This window comes from Achroia grisella, unplaced genomic scaffold (genome assembly GCF_030625045.1).
Source record: "Achroia grisella isolate CSIRO2021 unplaced genomic scaffold, CSIRO_AGI_Agris_v1 utg1245, whole genome shotgun sequence".
NCBI classification, from domain to species: Eukaryota; Metazoa; Arthropoda; class Insecta; order Lepidoptera; family Pyralidae; genus Achroia; species Achroia grisella.
In genome coordinates this window covers 2,425,128-2,451,411 of record NW_026712606.1, presented here as the reverse complement: position 1 = coordinate 2,451,411, position 26,284 = coordinate 2,425,128, and the positions used below count along the sequence as shown (strand labels likewise).

At 31.8% G+C, this 26,284-nt stretch overlaps 3 protein-coding genes across 6 annotated transcripts in view; 2 read left to right on the top strand and 1 right to left on the bottom strand.

The window, feature by feature from the left end:
- The window catches only part of LOC131854735 (uncharacterized), a 151,590-nt gene extending 146,135 nt beyond the window's left edge, over positions 1–5,455 (top strand). For 3 of the 4 annotated variants that reach the window (XM_059205876.1, XM_059205878.1, XM_059205877.1), the window contains 4 exons: positions 624–800; positions 1,377–2,514; positions 2,719–3,298; positions 3,701–5,455. In XM_059205876.1, coding sequence (XP_059061859.1) covers positions 624–800; positions 1,377–2,514; positions 2,719–3,298; positions 3,701–4,879 — 3,074 coding nt within the window. In that variant the 3' untranslated portion in view covers positions 4,880–5,455. The remainder of the gene's footprint in view (positions 1–623; positions 801–1,376; positions 2,515–2,718; positions 3,299–3,700) is intronic. The other variant, XM_059205879.1, reaches the window with a different exon arrangement.
- Positions 5,456–10,784: 5,329 nt separating this feature from the next.
- Positions 10,785–16,998, top strand: LOC131854817 (signal peptidase complex subunit 3). The gene is given in 7 exon segments (XM_059205982.1): positions 10,785–10,919; positions 12,429–12,593; positions 13,621–13,737; positions 14,260–14,360; positions 15,748–15,929; positions 16,013–16,279; positions 16,787–16,998. Coding segments are annotated over 7 exon segments (1,011 nt in total). The 5' UTR covers positions 10,785–10,870; the 3' UTR covers positions 16,917–16,998.
- Positions 16,999–20,584: 3,586 nt separating this feature from the next.
- On the bottom strand, positions 20,585–25,112 carry LOC131854777 (FGFR1 oncogene partner 2 homolog). The gene is made up of 5 exons (XM_059205925.1): positions 24,954–25,112; positions 24,746–24,880; positions 21,990–22,241; positions 21,468–21,596; positions 20,585–21,349 (listed from the first exon to the last, which is right to left on the bottom strand). Exons 2-5 carry the CDS (start codon positions 24,878–24,880, stop codon positions 21,236–21,238), a joined length of 630 nt encoding a protein of 209 aa, XP_059061908.1. The 5' UTR covers positions 24,954–25,112; the 3' UTR covers positions 20,585–21,235.
- Between the last annotated feature and the right edge of the window lie 1,172 nt (positions 25,113–26,284).

Here is a 26,284-nt window from a genome sequence, read left to right as displayed (position 1 = left end):
GTAGATTAGGCTTTATCTAACCTCCAATGCAAGTGAAAAAATTCTTAAACTCGCCAAATATATCATATATTTCTTTACCGCAGCCAAAATCATGTCACTTTTAACAAAATTAACTTAGTGTGAGGGGCGTATTTTTCTTTATTTGGGATTTTATAAAATGATAACAAGAATGAGCAGTGTAAGGGCAGGGCCCAATTGATCGGCCATGAATCTTAGAAGGAAGTAGCACGACCGAACATATTTTATTATCATTTTGACCATAGATAGTAAAAGTACACAGAATAAACAGTTCAATTACACAGGTTAATTTGGTTACTTTTAACATTATTTAACACCCACAATAATTCAAATTAAATAAACATCTGGTGATATAAACATATACACAATACTCGAATAGGTCAGATTCAAAATCTCGTATTTAACAGGTTTAAAGTAAATGTATGTTGAAGATTAAGAGCATTATAATGAAAATACGTAATAGTCTTTTTTTAACCTAATTTAGACTGTAAATAAATATAAGTATGTGTAGTTTATTAATATTTAGGACCATAATCAAATAATAAATATAGATAACGTTATGATATTACGATGATTTTCTATAATATTTCATTTTTCCCTTTCAGGTAACTCAACATCAGCTGAGGGACCGGTATATGATGGCAGTCAGTCAAAACCAGCTAGCCCATCATCAGCGGCAGCTGGCAATTTTCTCACGCAAACCGTATACGGTTTTCTCGACTTTACCACTACAATCGGCAACACCGTAATGGTGTTTTCCCCGAACTCGGCACCGCCTCCAGGTCGTCATCTTATTTTATTTTTAACTAGCTACTGGCCCTCAACTATCCCGGATGTATATGTACTATATATAAAAACCTTCCTCTGGAATCACTCTATCTATTGAAAAAACCGATTCAAAATCCGTTGCGTAGTTTTAAAGATTTTTAGCATACATAGGGAAAGACAGCGACAGCTATCTTATTTTATACTATCCAATGATGATGTAACTGGAAAAGCAAACAAACGATACACTAACCTGATGGATAGTGGCATCGAAAGTTCCTAATTAGCCTAATGAATACTTGTAATTTCACTGTCCAATATCAATCTACAAATTCACAGCTTGCACAATCTACTTAGCGTCAGAAATAGGTGATACAGCCTATGTATCAAACAAAGTAAACCTCGGTAAAATTACAACTTCAATATAGCAATCATGGATATTGCAAAAATATCCTCGTTTTAATATAAATAAAGCATTGTAAATAAATAATGTAAAAATAATGTATACATGGAGATTATATTTTCAATTACAAGAACAAATATTGTGCTTATTATTATTTTCTTTATACGAAAACAACATATTTATTTTTCAGAACCACCGAAAACGGAGAAACCTGTAAAAGAAAACATTATTGAAACTAAACCACCACCACCATCAGTAACTAGTATTAAACCTGAAGCCATTAAACCGAGCAAAATAGCCGATAAAGACAAGACAAAGAAACCAGTTCCATCCGCCGCTATATCCAGTGTCGTTTTGGTTGCATCATCCCCACCTAAAAACGATGATAAAATTGCTAATGTACCTAAATCTACTGCAAAAGAACAAAAACAGATAATCACAAAAGTAGAAGTAGTAGCTGGACCATCTAAAATAATAGAAAACCCTAAACAACCCCCAAGTAGTCCAAAGTCATCATCACAAAAACCAAGTAAACAGAGCTCTCAACCCAGTAGTAAAAAACAAAATAAAAGTGAAACTATTCAATCTATTACTAATTTAGTTAGTAGCAAAGTCGAAGTTAAACAAGGCCCTCCCCCATCAATAATAAATTCTAAAGTAAGTAGTGTAGTCCAAATTAAATCTAGCCAAGCTGAAGAAGAACCTGCCATTTTAATTACAAATAACAATATTGGTGAGCCAGAATACGATTTCTTATCCCGACAACCTTCTGAATTTGTGGAGGAGACATACAAGGTTATCAATATTCGACCATCTAAAACACATGGTCCAAAATCCAAACCAGGTCTTAAAAATAGATTACATCAACCAACACCTCCTCCAAATGATGAAGAACAGCCGCTAGGATTAGTCACAACTTTAGGAGGTACTATAGTAAAAGATGGGCTTACAACTATTCATGAAACTAGCGTTATAGGAACATACATATCTGGTAAATATGCCCAAGTACTAAATAGCAACTCAAAGATTTTGCCAGCATCTGGACATAGAGCCAAAATATCACCTACTCCTACTCATAGAATTTTGAAAACTGCAGCGCCTGGTTTATCTAAAAACCACAGAGTTAATTTGGAACCAACACCTTTCAGTAGTGATGATGATAGTAGCTTTACCAAAACTACACGTAAGCAAACAAATAATGGTAGTTCTTATAAAAATCGGCACAGAATTCCTAATAATCAGGATAATGATAGTCACGATAATTCTCCACCAACACAAAGTAAGAAATTTAAAAACAGAAATTCTTCAGTTTCTCAACGGACACAAAGGTAATTTACTAATTTACAATAATAAAAGTTGCATCATATCTAACATCACCATTTTATTGCCGACATGTAACAAGATTCATCTATACATTAGAATACGCATGTGATGACTGCCATTTCAATTCCGCTTATAGCGTTTAGAAAACTATTAAACTGTCTTAGAGTCAGGCTCTGTCGACAATAAAATGTTATTGTTCTTATTTTCAGTAATCGTTTTGGCCGGCCAGCAAAAAGTCCTCAACTGGCTACCGTCTCTGTTTTCAGTGAAACAACATCAGCATCATTTTCTAATAAAAGAAAGAGTAACCGGCATTCAGGACATAAGACAGTAACTCCTTCAAGTAATGATAATCAATCAAGACGAGGCTTCAAACCACGTGTTCAAGCAACTCCTGTTGATGTTTCTCCAGCTACTTCTACAAGTATATACAAATTTAAACTAAATCGTACACCAGGATCAGGACGTTGGCAATACAAAACAAGTCCAAAACCGAAAGTAACGATTCGAAAAATTAATGAAGATGAACAACAAACAACTCCAATCCCTAACCCATTGATTGATGACCCACAATCGAACGATATTTCTCCTCAAGCGAGATCAGATAATGATCTGGAATTATCGGGATCACAAAATGGACCTGGCACACTTTTTGAAAATGATACCGAGGATAATTCAATAGAAAAACTACCACCACTTGAAACACTTAAAGTTGAAATATCTACTCCCGCTGATTTTCGAGATGTTTATTATGAAATAGCCACTATCAAGTCTCCCTATACTTTCCAGGTAAATAAATTTGTTTTTAATTATTTTTATATACATATTAACTGTATGCATGGTTTTATATCAGACAACTAACACAAAATAAATGTTATATATATTCCCATTCTTATGATTTCAAAAATATAACGTAATAGTTTACGTAGGTTTAAAGGTCCACTGTATGTGTAAAAATTTGATACACGTGGTAGATGGCCCTATGAAAAGTTCTCTATGTTTTAAATCAGGGTTATTGGCACATATCATTTATAGCTCAGTTCATTTAATCAAGTATCACACATCACACACACATAAACAACGTGAGTAGATTTGTGTGTTTGTGATGTGTGTGAATTATAACATAAGATATGTGAATTATAACAGTAAGTACTAAAGAGAAATATTATATTTTCTTACTTATTTTTCCAGGTTGGACGTGTCAAAAACACCCGTATTATTACAGTTACCTCAACAATAGAAAAGCGCATCGAACCTACGGCTATAAATTCACAAAGTTCTCTCAACGAACCATTGACAGAAAACATATTAGCAACTGCATCTCCTTATGGAAAAGATCATAATTTAGATTCAAGCATTGCAACACTGCCCGCTATTACTTTAACATCAGATATGGAGACCCCACCTTTAGAAACGGTAACTGAAACATTCAGTACGACACAAAATATGCTGAAGACCCACATTTTACCTGTGGTCAGGGATGTCAATATAACTAGTAGTCTTACATTTATACAAACATATCATGTAACAAGATTTGTAACCGCTACAAAAACCTTGCCCCCAATGGACTTCTTCCAGTTTATCCCAAGCAAAACGTTAAAAGAATTTAATAGCCGATTAGACGAAGCTGGCTCGGAATTACATTTAGAACTGGACTTTGGCGATAGTAACGAAGAAGAAGATGGTGTGCCAAGACGTGTATTTCCTCCTGACTTGGATCTAGCAAATGTCGGCTCCGATTTTGATCTTACTGAAGTAGATAAATACAGATTGCCAGATAATCACTTAAGGTCAAAGAAAGCGCACGGACAAAACAAATCTAATCAAGTAACGGAACCACCTTCTCCAGCAACGCCAGCTTTGACACCAGAACAAGCCCAGCAGCTTGCTCTTCTCAGATTATTGAATCCTGCCGCCGCTGCGCAAATTCCTAACGTAGTAACAACATCAAAACCAATTTTAAAATATGAAACTGTTTATGAGTCACATGTTATACCAATATTTGATGGTAAAAATACAATTCACAGCACTATTTCTAGACCGGTGGCTACAGTTACTAAAACAGACTATGAAATTGGAACGAGCAGTCTCCCAGCACTTCCCTTGCAGCCTATTAATCCGCTGTTCCCACAACAGCAATTCACAGTAACTTCGACGCCCGTCGTTATGAACACCGAAGTTACTGCTACGGATAGTCAAGTTCTAAAACTGACTTTCGGTGCTAAGACAGTATACACCACACTGTTTACAACCAAAGTTGTGCCGACCATGTTAACTACGTACGTTACATCTTCAATACCAGTGGCGCCGAGTGCCGGATTCCCAGGATACTTCCCTGCTCCATTCGCGCCATTCCCGTATGTAGGTTAAATGATAGTCTAAAATATGTATGCGGACTGATTTAAGTTGTAAAATTATGAACGCTGTAAAAGTGACAATAATAATTCAAAAGTTTTACGCGAAAAACAACTTTTAACGTGAGTGCGTTATTGTAGTGCACGTGATAAACTATATAGCGAGTGGGTGAGCTGTAAACAGTGCAAAAGCAGCAGAATGTTGGGATTTATAGTCTTTGTGGGAACATGAAAACTCTAAACTGTATTTCTTCTTCTAAAGTTTTGTGAGCTGAGCGCGGAGCGGCGTTGCGTGTTACTAATACCTCATGTGAGGCTTTGTAATGCGATGACTAATGGAAAAGTTCAATACTTAATAAATGTATACACATACTTGCTATTCACTTCGTAACCAGTAAACGCTTTGTAAATAATGTTATTTATAATAAGTAATTCGTTGTACATATTATAATATGTTATATACGTAATATGATACAAATTGTAGTTACAGCTTAGTAAAAATGTAGATAACTGTAATTTTGTACTATAAATTTTGATACGTTTTACACAATGTATTGTTTAAATAAACGAGATGTACATTATAATAAGTAATATATTTCCTGTAAATCTCTATTTGTTTCAATCTAAAACATACATAATTACCAAACCAATAAGACACCATTTAAAATAATTGATTATAAATTAACAGTTTCAATATTTATCATATTGCAATATTTAATATTCTCTCTGTATTCTTTTATATATTCATAGAATTGAAATTAAGTTTCACCTTTTCTCAAAGAAAAATATCCAATTTACTCTAGATCCAGTCTAATATTTCACACAGTTGAGAGGTTTATTTCCCATGATATCTTAATTAAAGCCGTTTCATACTGAACAGCGGCGCCGAAAGAAACAAAGAGGCCTCAAGTTATGAAACTAAGATTAATGGAAGCTGTTTTGTAAACTTAATAAGTAAACCTTAATCTTGGAAATTATTTTTCTTATAAATTATAAGTAAGTAAATTAGAAAAAAATATTATCGAGTTGTAATAATATATTAATATTAATGTTAATATTTAATTTATTGGTAATTTACGACACCGATAACAAGCCATAACACTCAATCATAAGGTGGGGTACCGAATACGTGATTACTGTCACGAGGATAATTATTTATTAAGAAATCTATTCCTTTCTTATATATTTTTTTAAAAAGAATTTTTACTGCTTTAACTTGATGATCTAATCGGTCTAGGTTATTTTTGCGGGTATAGTATAGTTGTATCTAACTAAATGTATTTAGAGAAATTGTTTTCTTTTTAAGAATATAACCTATTTCCAATTATTTGTTCAGAACACGGGTTATGCTAGACCGCTTCACGCTTTACCATTTTTTTCCTTTATAGCAGACATGAAAATATGCTTGACTTGTGTAACGAAGCTGCAACAGGGAAAATGGAATCAGGGATGCCAACCGTATGAAGATCGTCGTACAAATACAATATTTATAGCCTCAACATTCATCCTAACTAACATTTGACCTGACATTCAAAATAACATTTGCAAAAATACGATTCTGTACGAGGTTACAGAGACAAATTGAGCTAGTATTTTAATGTTGGCAACCCTGGTTGGAATAAGCAACAAATGTTGATCTCAGGAGCTCAGAATATCGCGCATCTAGGTAACTTTCCCGTCGCTGTTGCGAAAACATTGTTCAGTTTGAGTAATGGTGACTGTTTACAATGTTTTTAAATTTATCTTAAACTCGATAACTGGCTGTAGCACCATCCGTTCCATTTGTTCGTTCCGGTAACCAATTATCAACAGATGAGTCGTCAGTTTCTTTGCCATTTCAGTAAAACATAGAAAAAACATCTTATATTATAGTAAAGTAAAATATCAAACATCTGGTAACGATCGTTGATCTCTAACAAAATTACTTATATGGACAAGGAAATAAATTTAAAAGTAGGAAAATAATGAACATGTTTAAATTATTCAATATGTTTGTTACTTTATCACACCTACACGGAAATAATTACGTACAGACTGAATAAATGATTTAATTTTGATATAGGTACAAGTAGATGGAACCTTTGAGTTCTTTATTTATTTTTATGTCATTAAAATGAAACTGGTAGTTGAAATATAGGTGATAACTCTGCCACTGTTAAATATTTTAGGAAGACATTTTTCTCTAGCTGTTTTAATGGTATGGTAAGATAAATCATTTCTTTGCGAATGAATTTACAAGAAAAGTACTACTAGTATTTAAAGAGAAATCCCAAGTTAATTTATATTGCATAACACACTGAATTCTAATCTTTTCTTTTAATATGTTTTTACCGATCACGCCCAATAGATTAGCTACTTAAATTTTAAATGCAAAAATGAACTCGCGAAATATGGAGCGCTTACGAATATTTTTATAATCAAATGCTATAATATAATATAATATACATAATTTAGACCGAGGAAAATAATAACAATAGTAGTTTTCTATATTTCAATAGGTACATGGATTTAAAAAAAAAACTTAATATCCAACATATATCTAAAACCAGAAAATAGAAGTCCAAGAATATATCGTTTCTTTGTCTCCTCTTGGTTTATTAATGGCTCAACTAATAGTCGTGAAATATAGAATGGCATACAAATTATATTTCATTCATATTTCAAAATAACCTATGTCAGGTTGCTATTAAAATCAGACAATCAACTTGTCCATATCAGAAAACAGTTGGCTATAACTTATTATTAAATAAATATATTAGAGTCTACACCTTACTGTACCTTAGATACCTGTATTCAACAACAAATAAATTAATTTACAAGTAGCTGTTTCAATTCTGAAGCTCTGAACTAAAACGCCTCAAGTTGTCTGCCTATGTATTCATTTTGATATCGGTTTTGTCTGTCGATGACAGGTAACATTTCCTTCTATTCCAACCCTTTACGCCTGTACGTAAATTTGTACGTATAATGACAAGATAATAAAGATACATTTTGAGAATGTTATAATTCTCAATAAATAAGTGTATTAATCGAATAAACAAAAAGTTAATTTTTGATCGAATATGTAGGTCATTGTAGGTATACTTTTTCATAGAGGAAAATTTTTAAATCATATTTTAAGCAATTACAACGATAAACAAGCTTATGATAAGTGATAACTGTGCCCTATATACATGAATACCACTGTGAACATCGCGTTATCATATGATTTCCACGATACTACCCATGCATTATACCGCAGCACTAAGATCCCTGCTTATCCTGTAATTTCACTGCATTACACCCTTCAAGCTACATACAGTTTGCAATGCAACCTTCTTGGCAGTTGAAATAGGTGTCAGAGTTAATCAAGAAGACAACTATTAGTTAAGTAAATTGTTGACCATTTATATAAAAAATCCAAGAATTGAACACTTGGTTTGATTTGGTACGATCTTTTTATGAAGTCGTGCATGTCAGCGTCACTTAATCTTTAATAATATTATATATTGAGTTGATACATTTGCTGAAATATTTTCGTGAAACAGACCGAGTGAAGAATTAAATCGGCTTAAAATTCATATTGGTAGCATCGACAAAGCGGTTTACTTTTTTCTTTGAACTAAAATCTGATTGGTATTCAGTGATAGACTTAGGAATATTTTGTCTATAATAATATATGTATGTGACTTTCTTCATTTAAAATAACACATTTGCAAAATATCTGTATAAAAATTATAGAGCAAGATCCCATACGTCATTTGCTTATAAAATTTGCAATTGAAATTGGTAAGATTAAGAAATGATAGTATGTACCTGCGCCTACTCTTATCTGACGACAACCTACTTATCTGATGGCTGATTTTTACATATACGCTGCTAAAATATTTTACTGTTTAACATAATAGTCCCAGATACTTCTCGTGAGCATTACCTAACTAAGTGAGAGTATTACTTACCAGGTGCCTTAAAAGTCTCAAGAGAATATTTTTGTATTTTATATTATATAAATACTAGCTAACTGCGCAACATTGTCTGCGTCATATATTCTCGTTTTAAATTTTTTTCATTGCAACTCCGTTCCTCTTAGTAAGTAATACCGTGATCATGTATAGCCTTGCTCGATAAATGAGGTAACAATGGTATTTGTAGAACATTGTAGCTAGAGGGAATCAGTTGCGTTTACTTACTTTTAATAAAACAGTATGTGCGCTTAAATTAGTTAGCACATCGAGACCAATTCATCAGAAATTAACCACAATTACTTCCGCTTGAAGAAGACCGCTTTGAGGTCGACCTCACATGAATGGGAACTCTCTGAACACCATTACAATTCCCTTCTCCCTTTTGCTGTCGGTTAAAAATGATTCATATTTTGCAAAACCAAGGCCGTATCTGTCGCCCCACAAATCTACAGTGCAACGAGACTCGGTGCTCTGATTGAACGAGGTTAGGCGAAATCGGCTTATCGTCCGATGGCGAATAATTTCATTTGAGTATGCACCGGGCCTCTCTCAACTCACCTGCTACACTGCAGACCAAATTGACAACTCGTCTGTTATGTGAATTAGAAACGTATGTAAATCTATGAAACGCATGTTTTACTAGAGGTAGAATTTGTACTAAGACGTCTGCTTGGTCTGTCTTACCTAAAGTAATTATTTTAGACTCCAAGCAGCTTACTTTATAAGCATGTGATTTGATTAAAGTGCGAGAAAGCAATCAAAATTACAGAATACTAGAAGCATAAAATCTTAGTCCTCAAAAATAGCAATGCATGGCTGCATTTCATATGATATCATATCATGTGATGTGATGACTACGATAATAGTAGAATGGGAACAATCCGCAGAACAATCCTCCAGCATAACAGCATTAACAGAGTAAGAAAGACAATAGAGATTTTTTTATAAACAGAAATAAGACATCAAAATTCAATGTCAATCAGATCTATATGTCTACTACATAAAATACTACCGAGTACCATATGAAACATACAATGCAGTAAATTAAATTTTATTAAAGTAGAAGATATCTATGAATAGAATATAGTAAACCAATTCAAGATATGATACATTTTTTAATTAATTTGTAATACCTACTGATTCTATTTGTTGTAATAATTTTCGTAGGAGCTATCTTTCGTACGGAAATCCGTTTTAAAAAAAACATGTTTCAATATCTATTGATTTATCAAAATATGTTATATCTGATTAATCACTACGAAGGTCTTTTACCTGATACTCAGAAGGTTGACTACGTAGAATCGTATTGTTAATAAAACTTCATATCAGTTTTCCTGATAACAACATCGGCGAAATATTAATGACATGAACAATGTCAAGTGCTCGGAAATGCATATTTTAAGTAGATTTGTATTTATTATCTCGATAATTTAATTGTAAAATACAACAGAAATATAAATAACGACAGTGTTCTTAAAAATACGCTCTCTTTTATAAGTTTACAGATATCTACTCAATAAGTTAGTTAGTTAGTTCCCTTCTAGCTATGCAAAATAAAGAACTTGACGACAGGAAATCAAGTGGGACAGGGGTACTCTTACTGACGACTTTTTGCTGTATTCTACTCTACTAACAGCATTTCACGGATTTCTTTATAACATATCCTATGTACGTCAAATGTCATTAAAGTCCAATCGTGATTGAGTAACACACTTTTAAATGTATAACATTATTTTAGTACATTGGACATTATCATCTGGTTTTCATTTCTTCAACGCCATATTCATCATATGCCAGAATTTACCCATACACGTACCTAATCTTATCCGTGAAATCATTGCATTAATCAACCTACTTTGCCAATCAACCACCTTACTTGTACATACTTCAAAGCTATAATTGCGATAAGTAAATGATATGGATATAATTATATTGATAATTTGCTGTTTACGTCAAATAATTCTTTAGGTCTTAGTAAACAATAAATTTACCCATTGGTCGGATGTAAAATGACAAACCGCCTGATATTTTATTTCAAATAACATGTTTAAAGTGTCTGAATAATGTGTCGATATAATTATATAGTGTTCTCAGTGTTAATACTATTCTCAAGTAAGTACCAATTTAAATATAGTGATCGTAATGAAAATTAATTTGTAAATGATATTCAAAATTAAAGAAGTAGTATAATGCCTGATTTTCTACAATTATAAAGTTTTGACAATTCCTAAAACCATAATTCGTTCAGAATGTAGTCTTAGTACAGTAGTTTATATTACATATATGTCGAATTTTGATATATACATAAATATAGGATTTTGATAATAATAGATAATAAAATAACGTAATATATATCTCAAAGGTCATGCGATCGAATCTAGATACCAACACCAAAATCTCTATATGCTACTTTACAATAAATTTCTGACTGTCAAGTAATAGAAAAGACAAATGAAAACCAAATAACTCTCCCCAGAACACGTATATAGTATTTATGTATAGTTGATATTACCTGTCTACTCTGTAACCAATACTATTCGTTAAGCAATAGATGTTTGCATGTTAAATAATAAAAAATATCCCTAATAAACCTCCACATTCATTAGAACACTGCTGAAACAGTATCTGAGAAACCTACTTAACCTATGACAACAAGTTGCTAAATATCTGGAACCTAATGATTTGATGAATATCATTCTATTTTCTGCTATAGAATATTTTATATAGAAACTAATAGTATAAAACAATTAGCACTTTAACAACCAGTTTTACACACATATGTATAAAACATGATTTAATGGCATATGTATGCGACATTGTCAAACAAGCGTTTCCACCACGTTTACTTAGCGCAAGATAAACATAACATATTTTGCGACAAGTGTTTCTGCGAAAACATTATATTCTAACGCTGTTAGCCGCAGCTGTAGTAGGTAATATAAAAAGCGCACCAAATCCGCGGAAGGACTATATACAGCAACTGAAGGCCTCCTGTCTGATGTGTACGACTTTAGTCTGAGGGCACTACTAGGGGTCGAAACCACAACTCAGGTGAATCGTAATTTTGATCCCCGTTGGAATGGGACAGGGAAGTGAAAACGCGGTGTAAGCATTCATTGCTAAATGCTTTTAGCATGGAGGCAACTCTCAGCAATTTTATGACTGCAACAATACTCCATTGCGTGGAAAAGCGATGTGTCAGGCTTACGTCACTGAGAACAAAATATTTTTTGTATAAAACTGTAATACCAATTTTATAAACACGATATATTTGCAATAAATTGTTTACATACGTATATTCATTTTGTAGATTTTGCCTATATGTCCAAACTAGGCTTACTTAGGACAACACAAGTTTTGTGTGAAACTGTGCTAGGATTTTTTAGAACCAGGTTAGAGTTTCTTAAAGGCAGGTGTTAAAGTTTCTTAGAAAATGCAGTATTAATTGTAAATACTATAAAAATAATAATTTTAAATTAAGAACGATATATTATAAATTCTCTTTGTTTTTTAAACCTTAAATTAGAATATGTAACCACTGCGTTCATAATAATATTTCAATTTTCATTAGCTGAAAACGGATAATCATATGTGGAACTTAATATTATAATTACACCGTAGGTGCCATTTTGGTAACGGCCCAGTCTAATGCAGTCTCCAGATGCTTTCAATACACCTGGCTAGGGCCCAGTTTTAACAACGAGAGCGTATTCCTAAACGCGACATGTCAAGATGTTACCAACATGGCTGAAGACGTTCCTTGCCGACGGCCACTAATCGCCACCAGTAAGTATGGTGCTAACCCAAATACTCTCATACGGACAAAGCCGCAGAATAAAATAGCTTATAAAACGTAACAAAAATAAGATTTAATATTTTTTACATATATTTACATATTACATACTTGAATATCCCGGAACTAATTAATGTTTTATTCAGTTTGACGACCTCGGTGCCGATTTAGCACACCGCTTTATGTCTGACGGTCGCGGGTTCGATTCCCCGCACGGTACAAACATTTGTATTCTAGAGTATGATTCTTTTTTTTCTGGGTGTTTTCTATATATATTATGTATATGTATTTACAAAATACAAAGTATATATATGAACTTATATCAGTGTGTAATAACCATAGAACAAGCTCTGATTAGCTTGAGACTAGATGGTGCTGTGTAAATTGTCCTGAAATATTAGGTATATTATATTACTGATACTCTTTACATAAAATATTTAATAAAAATTAAACATGCCTAATAACATCTTGACAATTAAATCAAGATCTTACCTAATTTAAATCCAACTTGTAATAGTAGTTTTAAGATGAACTATGATAACTCTGACAACCATCCACATGACATAAAATAGTTTGACGTCGAATTTCATTAATACGTTTAGTTGTAATGTGGAAAAGTAACAGACAGACATGTAGATATAGACATACTTTCACATTTTATGATGGATATAATTCAATGTAACGCGTTTTTTATATTATATGATATAAATAACCAGTACGTCGTAGGCGTAGGCGTTCGTAGGTGGTACCCACCCAAAAAGATCGTGAGTTCAAATTTGGCCAATGCAAAAATTAGGTATACTCTGAGTTACCGGTAGATTCGCCCTCTGCGTGCGAACGTTAGAAACATACCTAGCGAAATGCAGGAATGTGCAGTGTTGTGTTCATCATGATGTCGGCAATTGAGAATATTTTGACATCAGAGAAAACAGTATAAAAATATCATGTCAGTTACATGTACCTATATTAAAAGTAAATGGTCTTTACGGATTTAAATTTATATATTCTTGTACTTTCCAGAGGACGGCACTTGGCCAGATATAGAATACATTTGGATAAATTACCTTCTAGAAGCTTCGTGCGTATTAGCGGATAATGACGTGTGCGCCACATATACGTATTACTTCAATGGATTTGGTATGTAACTATATAGCGTACACTATATAAATTCTCACATTAGAATTTTTAAAAAATCTCATGAAGTCTTATGATCATTAACAAGATATATGTCCTTATCTAGCCCACCCTCTTTCAAGATGGGCAGCATTGCAATCAAGTCGGTAACTGCCAATAATCTAGTTACTGAACTAAAACCGCCATCAGTTATAATGTACAATCGCTGTATTTTTTTTATTTATGATGTTAAAATCGTAGGTATATCTACTTTATTCTATCTTTAAAATCGTTTAAAATTACATATTAAATTATAGTAACTATTTATAGTTACTATAATTTAATATGTAATTTTAATAATGGTGTACATTATAACTGATGGCGGTTTTAGTTCAGTAACTAGATTATTGGCAGAACTATCTAGATATTAGTCAAATGGAGACATGAAAATTTTAAGTCTAGGTAAGAGTAGGTACATACTTGTTTAATTCATCTTAGAAAATTAACTTTTATTTAGAATTTAACAAAGAAAGTTTTCTATTGCAGTGGAAAACTCAACTTCTATGTGCACTCGAGCTATAGATGCATATGGAGCAGCAATCAGAAGTGGCTGTTATACACAAGTTGATGGCAGCTACGAGACAACTGTCTGCTTCTGTCGTCCCGTGCCGGGTGGAATGCCATGTAATAACGCAATATTACCAATGGTCACACCAACACTCCTCGCTATATTGACAGCTACCCTATTGCTACAAAGATAGTTATGATATATAAACTTAATAATAAAATTAATCTGTGATTTTCGTTCTTATATAAAATTATTATTTTTGTCTTTGTTTTATATAATTTAATAATGAATAGTGATAATAAAATATCAATAAAATTTCTATATTTTAAAAATCACTATTTTTTATCTACATGTCGTTGTTGTCCTAGCTCCTAACAACACCTTATATAATGTATGAATTATAATAACAAATAAAAAAACCACAAGTCTTGGAAATTGGTCGCTTTAGGCATCTTGAACATATTTATTAAAATTTCATTGAAATTTGCATAACCTAGACAACCTTTAACCGTGTAGATTCTTATTAGAAAATGTATCTACCTATAAATGTGTTCAGACAATGACATCTGATAGTGTTGTTCTTGGTAACTAAACATTGGTAACTAAATATATACCAACTTTGTATAATATTACTAAACATAAAACCCGATTAAAGTATGCATTACTAAGGTCGGATTTCACCAGTCGTAGCATAAACACGTGCTATGAAACGGAGTACAGCGTTCACGTTCACTCGAAAAAAAGAACGAAGTTGATCTCGTTTTACTTTAAATGGAATTCACCAACATTATACAGATCGCGTTTACCAAAATAATATTTGATGCAATGGGTAATTTAAATAAAATAATTCTAAGAAATATTTATAATTCAATCATGTGATAATTGGGACAAGTTATTTTAATTTTTAATTTAATAAGTACCGTCGACTACAAAGTATAAAATAACAACCTTTATCTATAAACTAGTAAAAACATATTTTATTGAGGATATTTTTTTATATTACTGGCAATTTTCTTTTTCTTCCCGATATTGTATTGTCTAAAATTTTATTGATGACTGTTTGACAACTGACAGCTCCTTTAAATACGTGTAAAGAGTTAACTGTAGGAAATCAGACGTTCAGAATTTATAAACGTGTTTAGCGAAATTTGTAGTGGTGAAATGCAAAAAGAAGCTTTGAACACGTTAAAATATTTTAATGGCGTTCAGTACGAACTAAACGTGATCAATTCTTTGGTGAAATCAGACCTAAGTAGTATTCGTAGCGGTACTGGTAACGGTGGTCTGTAGCATAGAGCATTTGTATATCTGTGGTCAAAAAACTGTCACCGATTGTCAGTTGTCACTTTCGCATATAATGTCATTTCTAGTGCCAACAAATCAAATAATTACAAATAATCTAAGTTTATCAGACTATGTGAATAGTCATCAGAATTATTTTATATTAATTTACTGAATAAATTCAGTGTTCTCTTATTAATACATGTTATAAGTAAATAATAAACATGTATTCTGTTTTAACCAGAGGAAATGCTATACTTACTTATACTCTTAGCGTACTAGCATGTCTTACTTTCTTGTGTTTTCTGTCCACGTTAACAGTGGATTATAGAACTGCCGCACACATGAACACAGTAAAAGTAGTAGTGTCAGTATAATATTTTGTATTAAAAAGCGAAGAATATTAATTACAGATGTAAAATATTTAATTAAAAATGTAATTGTTTACAGTAAAAATGTCCCAGACTATGGTGCATCTAGAGAGAAGAATGATCTGGGCTTCTTAACATTCGACCTGAAAACAGATCTAACTCAACTCTTCAATTGGAATGTAAAACAATTGTTCTTGTACTTAACAGCAGAATATATAACACCAAACAATGAACTGAATCAAGTTGTGTTGTGGGATAAAATTATCCTGAGAGGTGAAAATGCACTACTTGATTTTAAAAACATGAACACAAAATATTACTTCTGGGATGATGGCAATGGTTTAAAGTGAGTATTGGACACATTTAATTCATTATTTTAGTCTACTCAACTGTATTTATAAAATAACACAACTGACATAATGTGATAACATCCTTTTGGAGATGTTATTACAATATGTCAGTAGCTATACTTAAATTCATTCACCAAAACAGTTTTGTCAAATCAATTTCACAGTACCTTCATTTTTTTTTTATTATATTTATATAGACAAAAAATAATAATAATTAAATTAGAATGATACCAACAAGGAAATAAACCCTATAAATACTATTAAAAACATTTGTAGCAAGAAGTCTTGCACTCAATGGACTGCAGACTCTCATTGCCACCTGCCAATCAGTCCAATTATAGTAAACATCCTAATTGTGGTATACAAAAAAATTGTAATAATCACAAAAAAATAACTCCTTTGTTGTTTAGACAGGTTTCTTGAAGAACAATCTTTCCTTTTGTACAAAATTACAATGTAAACTGCAGTAGACTATATTATTGTTAATACATATTTTCTTACAGAGCACACAGCAATGTGACGCTGACATTATCATGGAATATAATCCCGAATGCAGGTCTTCTGCCCAACATTCAAGCCATTGGCCAGCACTCCTTCAAATTCCCTACAGAGTATACTCAAACGAGAGTATGATCCAGGAGTTGTATTTAATATATATATTTCTAATTTTTGTGTGAGGGATGGATAGAGTAAGGTCGCAAGATTCAATTACAAATCTCTATTCAAAATTGAGTTTAATTTTAATACCTTGACCTAATATATTCATTATTATTTACCATTTTATTTAGTGTGGGAAATCTGTATCATATCACAGTCTACATTTTAACACTGCAGTTGCATATATTGTAAACTTTATTAGTATTGGAAATGTCATACAGCTGAGAGCTTAATGTAATTGTAAAATATATCCTTTAATTTATTCTTCCTTATAAGTAATGTAATGTAATGTAGGTTGAACTCCATTTTCCGCAATTGGCCTCTCATTTGGGCCGTTGTGCATGTAGTGTGCCAGGCTTCTAAAATAGCCAGCCAAGCTCTTCCCAGTAGTAGTTATACTTCATTATAGCATGCACTTCCATGTCTTTAGGGAGTATAAACGAGAAACATATTCCACATTAGATTTCAATTAGCAACAAAAATGTACTAGATAGAGGCTAGTATGTACCCAACAATGTACTACCAGTAAGTGTAGTGACATTGTAGTTAAAATAATGTACAAAAACTGATCTTTCATTTTTCCTGACCAGTAATAACATAGTTCATATTACCATTCTCTTGCATGAGTTAATACTAAACAAGAACCTAATTAACGAATTAAACTACTAGTTTCCTGTATTCTTGTCAGTGAACATAGGAATAGTGACATACTTGTAATACCACTATAGTATAGAATTGTGTCCAAGTTACTAACTGTACTGAAGCTCCTTCCATTCCTTTTTTTTTATTTTAATGATAAGTGAAAAATGCATCAGCATGGACAGACTGACAAAAAGAAATTATTGTCAATTTAAAAAAAACTTCGGAAAAAAATACTACAGATATAATATTTTATAGTGTATATTTTATCAATTACAATTTAAACATACATTTACCATTTTTCCTCTACATGTGTCATTCTACAGGAGAAAAACTAGATAGGTATTTCTCTCTTTTTATCTACTCAAAATACATGTTATAAAATATTCAGTTTATAGAAACTAAAAAATAAAAAGTTGTAACATTTAAAAATACTATGAACCAAATTTAATATAAAAACATTGTTATTATCATGTAACAATAACAAATTTATTAAATGTGAAATAATATTTATTAAACAAACAAATAATATTATTTCACATCTATATGTTTTTATGCATGGTGAACTAGGTACGAAAATGAGTAATTTTCAGTTTTATAACATTACACACTTAGAGCGTTTTGTAATGATCTGATATAAATGCAATTACACTAAAGTAGCAATTTATTCTAAATATATTTCTTTAATCCAATTACTACAATTATTAAGTTTAATTTTAACTATAGGGACCTCACACAAAGCATAATATATTTTTTATATTCTTGATGTATCTTATATAGGTAGTTTACGTAATTTGGAGCCATAAGTAGTTAAAAATATAAATAGTATCCTAATAAACTAGACTCGAACATTCGACGTATCAATCTAAGAACTTCGGGTCGGTACGCAACATTTTATTGCAAATATTGTATTAGACCCGATGTCTTTTTAAAATATCGTTATAAGAGTTTTTCAATCAGTTTCAAATAAATCTTACTCGGCAAATTAACTATGTGGGGCGTTTGCAATAAGTAGATCTGAGAGATTATACCCCTATTTTGAACATATCTAATACTTAATGTGCGCATATGTTACTCGCGCTCTTAGGATATTTTATTTTAGCCTGCAACAGCAAGGCAATATTTAACATCCATATAAATCGACAGTTTCTAAGTATAATCTCAAAGTATCACTATTTTATCTTGTGGGTTGATATAGTAGACTACCGACTGATAGGTCTTATTGGTTCAACTCGTGCAACAGACCCATCGGTTTAAAATTAAATAATAAATAGTAACATAATCACTACAACCTATCTATCGTCCACTGTTGAACTTAGTTTTGCCTATTTTTAGGCCATAAACAGAACTATTGCAATAGCATACTTCGAGTTTTCATGCAATATAAACATGATTATTATATTATTGATTTATTATTTGAAATATATAGCTAATATACATTCGGAACTCGTTTGGAATTTAATAAACACGTATTAAATTTATGTTATGAACATTTTACTCAGAAGCTGTCGAAGTTCTTCAATAATTAATATATTAAATTTATAAAATTAATATAAAGATTGAAAACTCGGATAAAAGATTATAAGATGTCAACAATTTGTATTTTAACTATTTAAATATTTTTATATACTTAAACTACAAATTATTTAACGTGAATGAATGAACTATAAGGTATGATAGTTTATTTTGTGCAACATTCTTGTCCTATAAATTAAAAACCCCAATTTTATCCTAATGAAACAATATAGAATTTTAACACAACCTAATTAAAATAGAAATTACAATAGTTAAAAATAATGTAAGTATAACTCTACATCGAGATTATTTTGTCTTTATAAGTCATTGTCAATATCTCTAGATTGAACAATTTTTTTAACAACAGCATCATCACTACAGTGATGCCAAAAGATGTTCATAAATGCAGATTATATAGTTTTTTATTACTCATCACCGATAAGGTTACAATTAGAAATAATATTTATAGATTTTTTTTATTTATCAAATATTTTTATATTTAAATTAATTATCTCTAAGTGCTACCCAACTACTATTAACTCTGCCAAACTGTTGTTTCACATATTGCGTTCCAATCACATCTAATTAAGCAGAACATTATTAACAAAGATTGCCAGATTATGACGAGGACGGTTTAACAGATTTTAATAGTCGATTATAATGCGCCATCAAACTAAATTGGATTCCACTACGCTGCAAATCGGTCAATATTTGCTGACCACAATAATGTATATTTTTATTATTAAAAATTAAACTCTTCAATTTAATTTAATGGTACATAAAAATCGGTACCAATAATGCCACAAAATTTACATTTTATATTATCCACCAAGTTATAACAAGTTCACTTATTCATAACAGTTCATAGCATATTGCTTGTATGCCTTTGGCATGTATTTAGTAGTCACGAAGTTCACTACCAAGAATCACTACATTTCATTCTAACATTCAAAGCTGATCCCACTAAATCGCATGGAAAAATATTTCGTATTTAATCAATACAAACTTCTCATGTACTCATAAGCGCCAGCGCATCATTAGACACGTCCATATCATTGACCACAAATTTATATGTATTATAGCGAATTATCTATTCTACAATTCAACAACATGAGATAAATTATTCTAATGCAGTAAGTACAGTACAAAGCATGACCTGTTATGTGAATTGACTAGCATTTGGTATGAAAAGTGAATGATTTTATTTAAAACAGATTTCTTGCTCCACATTTACTATGACAAGATAATGGGTCCCTGAGAGTACTGCCCTTACAAAATAACAAGTTTCATTATGTCTAAGGAGGATTCGAGTAATCTATAAAGTCTATTTTCTAATTTAATTATATTATAATTATTGTGAGTATTATAATTAAAATGAAAATTGTATTCTTATCAACAATATGCTAAAGTGAAAATATCTAAAAGAAATTATGGTTACATTACATAAGGTTTCAAGTCTGAGAAAAAATAATTAACAATTCCAATACACATTTTGTTCTTTTATTAATAATTTTGTTCTTACACCATGGTTCATTGCGGATGTTAATAAATGAACATGTAAAATCGACAGTTACAACTTAACAGCAATACTAAAGATCACAGTTACTGCCATACTAAGTGATTTGGTTTCACTTGGCATTACTAACTAAGAACAACCCTCGAAACAGATGCATTCCACCATTACACAGACATAACATGAGCTGGAGCATGAAATGCGATAATAAATATTAATTCTATTTATAATTTCAACATCAAATACAATCCATTAAAAAACAAAACGTCATTATTTTATTTATAGCTATATGGTATTTATTCGCTGTATTTATGTCACACTCACGTCTTGTAGCAAAATTTGAATAATGATAGATACCGTCAATAGACCTAACATCCAAAATTTGTGTGTAACAGTCAAAATATAAGTTGTATATTGGAACGGCGACTGTTGTCAGCAAAACGACTACCCGCCCGCACATCTGCCTGTTATGGTATAGGTTGCATTGGGGTTAAAAAAGGGACTTCCAGGAAAAGGAGTCAAATGTGCTGACAGGGGTCGTGTATTCTACCTATGAGTATACTCGGCAACAAATGCGCAGCCGTCGATTGACACTCATTCAGAGGCGGCAGGGCTCTACCGCAGGACGTCACGCGCCCACTTGCGGTCGCTCCTCTGTTTGCACATCTTTGTCTGCTGTCGGCGGTTGCCACTCTCGATCAGAACCGTATCGCCTTGACAAATCTAACATTTCTCTCAAACCCTGAAATTAAAGAAGCGACTCCATATTAATTTCAAATGAAATCATATCATCAACATTACCTTAGTAATTTCGAAAAAGATTTTTTTGTGTCAGCTTCAGTACAGATTTAGCAGCATACCTTATTCTCTGTTATGAGCCTTTGGTATAGTTCTTCTTCTTTCCTGGAGTCACCATTCTCATCTGTATTAACAGCTTTGTACATGATGCTAGTCATCTCATTGATTCTCTCTGCTTGTTGGCGAATTAACTACCAAAAAATTACAATACTATTAAATAAAATTATCTAGTTGAAACTACAACCTTTAAAATGTTGCACATAAAATACTACTTACTACCTTTATCCACTTTTAAATTCCTACCAAGAGGTAGGAATTTAAAACTTTTCATTCCTATCCCTACCTCTCTGTACTGCAGAGATATTTAGTAGATGGTCAAAACAGTCCTAAAGTTGGTCAATGTCAGGTAAACAGCAGCTCACTACAAGTGTAAGCCAAATCTCTAAGTATTATGGGTTTAAAAGGCATATTATGCTGCCCCAATTAATAAATGGAATGAGGTCAGAAATATGACAGTACATATAACAAATAGTAATGTAAATGTATGTACTTAACATATTTCTTTGAAATATAAACCACCTTACCTCCTGTTGTTTTTCATTAACAGCAGCAGTGAAATCTATTCTCGATTCCCATATTCTTTTCTCTGTGTGTTGACGATATTTCGACATTATCAGTTCCAGTGCACGTCTATGATCTTCCAAAGCCGCTCGAAGTTCCCCATTCTCACGTTGAACATCACGCATTAAACGGGATTCACGTTCTATACTAGCAATCAGAGCTCCACGCGGACGTTCACGTGATGCCTCATTTAAAGTATCAACTTCCTCTTTATACTGTAATTGTTAAAAAATAAAGATTGCATTACATTTTGCATTTATTGTTGTATTATGTATGTTATTATATTTAGGGCATACAAAGCAAGTATTGATAATTTTCTTTCCTTTTCTAACGTTAATACCTTAAAGTTTTGTTTATGTAGCAAATTAAATGATCAATCCCCTATCCAATCAAACGAGGATCGAAATTACAATGGCCTGTGTCTAGGTTTGAACTCCAAGAAGCTATCTAAATGGCTAACTCACGCTTTCGTCTGAGGGGTCAGACAAAAGCGTGAGTTAGCCATTACCCACTCCATAAGTGCCATCTGCACTCGCCCTTTATCGTCCAGTAAAGCTACAAAGGCCAGCTGCAGCCAACATTATTCTAGGATGTATTCCGAAAAAAAAAACCCCACACATAATAGGTACATGGTGTACTTCTTTTCTGTAATACTTTTAAGAACTGCATTACATTTCTGCAATCTGCATATTTACTCATTAAAGACAAAAACAAGGAAAAGTAAACGAAAAAAGTAGAAGAACGGAAAATGGGCATTGGAGAAAGTAAAATGTTACATCTATACATATAAATAAAATTGGAGTGATTGTTTGTAATACTGAAAAATCCACATTTTACTACATGCATATGAATAAATATGGTACATACACCAAAATAAAATTTTTTACAAGTTTTGTTTTGTCTGTCTGTTTGTCTGTTTGTTCCGGCTAATCTCTGAAATGGCTGCACAGATTTTGACGGGATTTTTACTGGTAGGTAGCTGCTGTAATAAAAAGTAACTTAGGATACCGGTATTTTAGAAAAATAAAGTTAAATTCCATGCTGACAAAGTCGCGGGTGCAGCCGGTATTTAAATAAAGATGTTTTAGAATTAATGTATGTATTGTATCATTCCATATGAAACCAATGATTGTGGATCTGTTTTGAAATTATAACATACTTAGGACCATCTTGCAAAGAAAGGGAAAGTAGTTTCTAACCAATTTCAGAATATAGAAGAGGTACTCCATTCAGTTGTACTATATGTTACAAGGAACTTCATCCTTTGTAAAAACATAATAATAATAAATTATTAATAGCCTAGTAAAGATAAGAGATAAAAGAAACCTAGAAGTACATTTTTTTTTAAAACACATACATAAAAAATTATCTGTCCATTACAAGCCTTCATATTTATGAGTAGAAATGCTTGTAATATGTGAGGGTTCAGAGCTGCAACCTTCAGAAGTAAGGTGGTGGTGGTGACCTAAGCCACTAGACCTTCAAGGTCATTTTATGCTTGTAGAGTGATCTAACACATATATATTATAAAAATAAATAAATAATCCCAAATATCGGAGCAGTAGTATTGGTAGGTAGTTTCTGAAATATTGTACTGTGATATAAATAACACATATTATTACTATATTTAATTCCTACTATTGCATGTATAATGATTATCATTATAATTTATTGGAGAGAGAATACTGTAGTTGTTTAGTTACTAAACCAATAGTATAAAATTAAAAAGAATGGTTGAAGATAAAATCACACCATCATCAAAAACTTTGTTAACTGGGAATTCCCTTTTTAATCATACATGTAATGTTTGAATGAATGTAATGGACATGAACTCTTTCATCAGAAGTGCCACTATGTCAGCCAAGAGTGTAACTTCATATATTTTTGTTAATAATAGTTAAAAACAGTATGAAATATATGTATGTATATAGGAAGGAAAATACAAACACTTTGTTATATAGAACAAAATAGTTACATCCTACCCATTCCAGGGCACAACATATATAGCAAGGACATATTTATAGGTACCCCCTTAGTTGACAGGTTCGTTAATCTATTTGTATTTCTAACACTCCTATGGCAGAAACACTTTGATAAAAAACCAAATTAATCTTAGTGGTAATGTTGGTAATGTTGGTAAAAAACATTGTTGTTAAATTATACTCAGTGAAAAATGACTATGTCAAGTAGTGCATTCACCATGACATCTACATTGAATAATACCTCTGACTACTTCAACTAGGTTCAGTTGTGAAAGTATATATCAGTCATATTGTGCTACATTAACAATAATAATTATTCAAAACTTTTATCAGATAAATATAATAACCAAGTTTACACTTGTCAATGTAATATATATTTGTAATAATTCAACAAAAACTTTGCCCTGTGAGCCTACCACTGTCATACTATAATATGTTTGGTATGCTATGCTATAGACAGTACATAATATGTACCATCGTCCAAGTACTGTCATATATGTATAGACAACACAAAATCAGGATTTCAAGGCCACTGGACTATACACAATTAAACTAGTATTCAATTATTTTATTTACTTGTTGTGCACAATATACTGATGTTATAAAGGTTCTCAAATTTGTGCATAAATATATCTTCGTTTTATGCTAATAGGTTTGTTAGAAAGGTTAGAAAAAAGTAAGTCGTGTCGCATCTGCGCTATGTAGTATTTTAGTACATCGAGCTCAAAAAATTGTACCTGTTTCATTGTGTGAATTTGCCTGTAAGCTGTTTGAGTTTCTGTTAACAATGCATCCGCTTCAGTCTCACGCTCTTTGAGCCGACCTGCGAGTCTTTTTGCGTCCAAAATAATTTGTTGTATGGTCAGTGACATCTGAAAGAGTCAGCTATGTAGAAAGGACTGAAAGCGACACAATCACTAAGATTTTAAACTTTTCTACACAAACCCTGATATCCACACAAAAGAGTAATGCAGCTTGCGTATCATCTAAGTAACTATATGAAATTAATGAAAGAAAACACAAATTTCTTCATTGAAATCCCAAACGACGCACATCAGCTGTTTAGTGATTAGGTAGATAGAGCGCGGCGGCCATTAGCGCATTAGTCAGTGTTACCAGTTCCAAAAGCTCAAATTATCGTACTTCCCTGTCGCAAATTACAGTCAAATTCCGTAATTTCTGAAACTCTAGCGAGTCAATGATCACTATACAAGTATTGTCATTTAAGGAGATATCTAACATTGTAAAACGCACCTGTTTTGTCTACTATTATTTTACAAAAAGAGGAAAAAAGAAATAACGAAACGGTTAACGAAAATCTTTTGTTATTAAGTTGTAGTGTAGTGATTACTTGCTTAGTGTTCTAATCAGTGTTCACTGCTATGATAATTTTACATGGTGTTACCAAATCCAAGTTTTTGTTTTGGTTTCTAACTTCCAATTTTTAACTATGCCATATGTTTGGAATGATAATATAATTGATTGCAACTGTTTTAACTAATTCTTTGAGTATGTATGGTAATTCTGTTTGAAATACTTATCTTTGGAAAGGTATATAGAGATCAGTGGAAGATGATAGGATAAATTAATATTTATCACGGTCATTATTTTTTACAAATCAATCATCCAAGATTAATAAAATAATGTCAGTTGGCAATCTTTAGGTACATAAGAATTTTCATTTCTTAGATAACTAAAAAAAGAATAAATTCATTCAGACAATATCCATTTTTTTATCAAATTAATTAAAAATCTAGTAAACCTACACATAGTTTATACTCAAGCCCTTCAGATGAGCCTATATTTGTAACATACATAGCACGAGTTAATTTAACGTTACTTAAACAGCCTTAGTTACTTTTATTGAAAATTGCATCAAGTAATAAAACTACAAATAAGCAGTTTAAAAAATAATTTAATGGTATTTTTTATGTGACATAAAGTTAATATTATATTTAAGTACGGACTAATTTGTAGACAATACCAAATAAGTACCTACCAGCGGGACTTGGTACAAAGTCTTCAATATATGTATATAATAATAATAATAATATTTTATTTATTTCTCCTCACAAACTATATGTATGTGAGGAGAATGGATTATGTATAATGGAGTATGTATATAGTAGTGAAATAACTGGATACGAATTTATAAGACATAATACAGCAAATTGTGTTAGGTAGCACTTTTTACAAGGTCAGCGTGATCAATAACTTGTATGTACCTGGTTTTTCGTACCAAGTCGCAATTGTCATTTATATCTTATTCAACATTT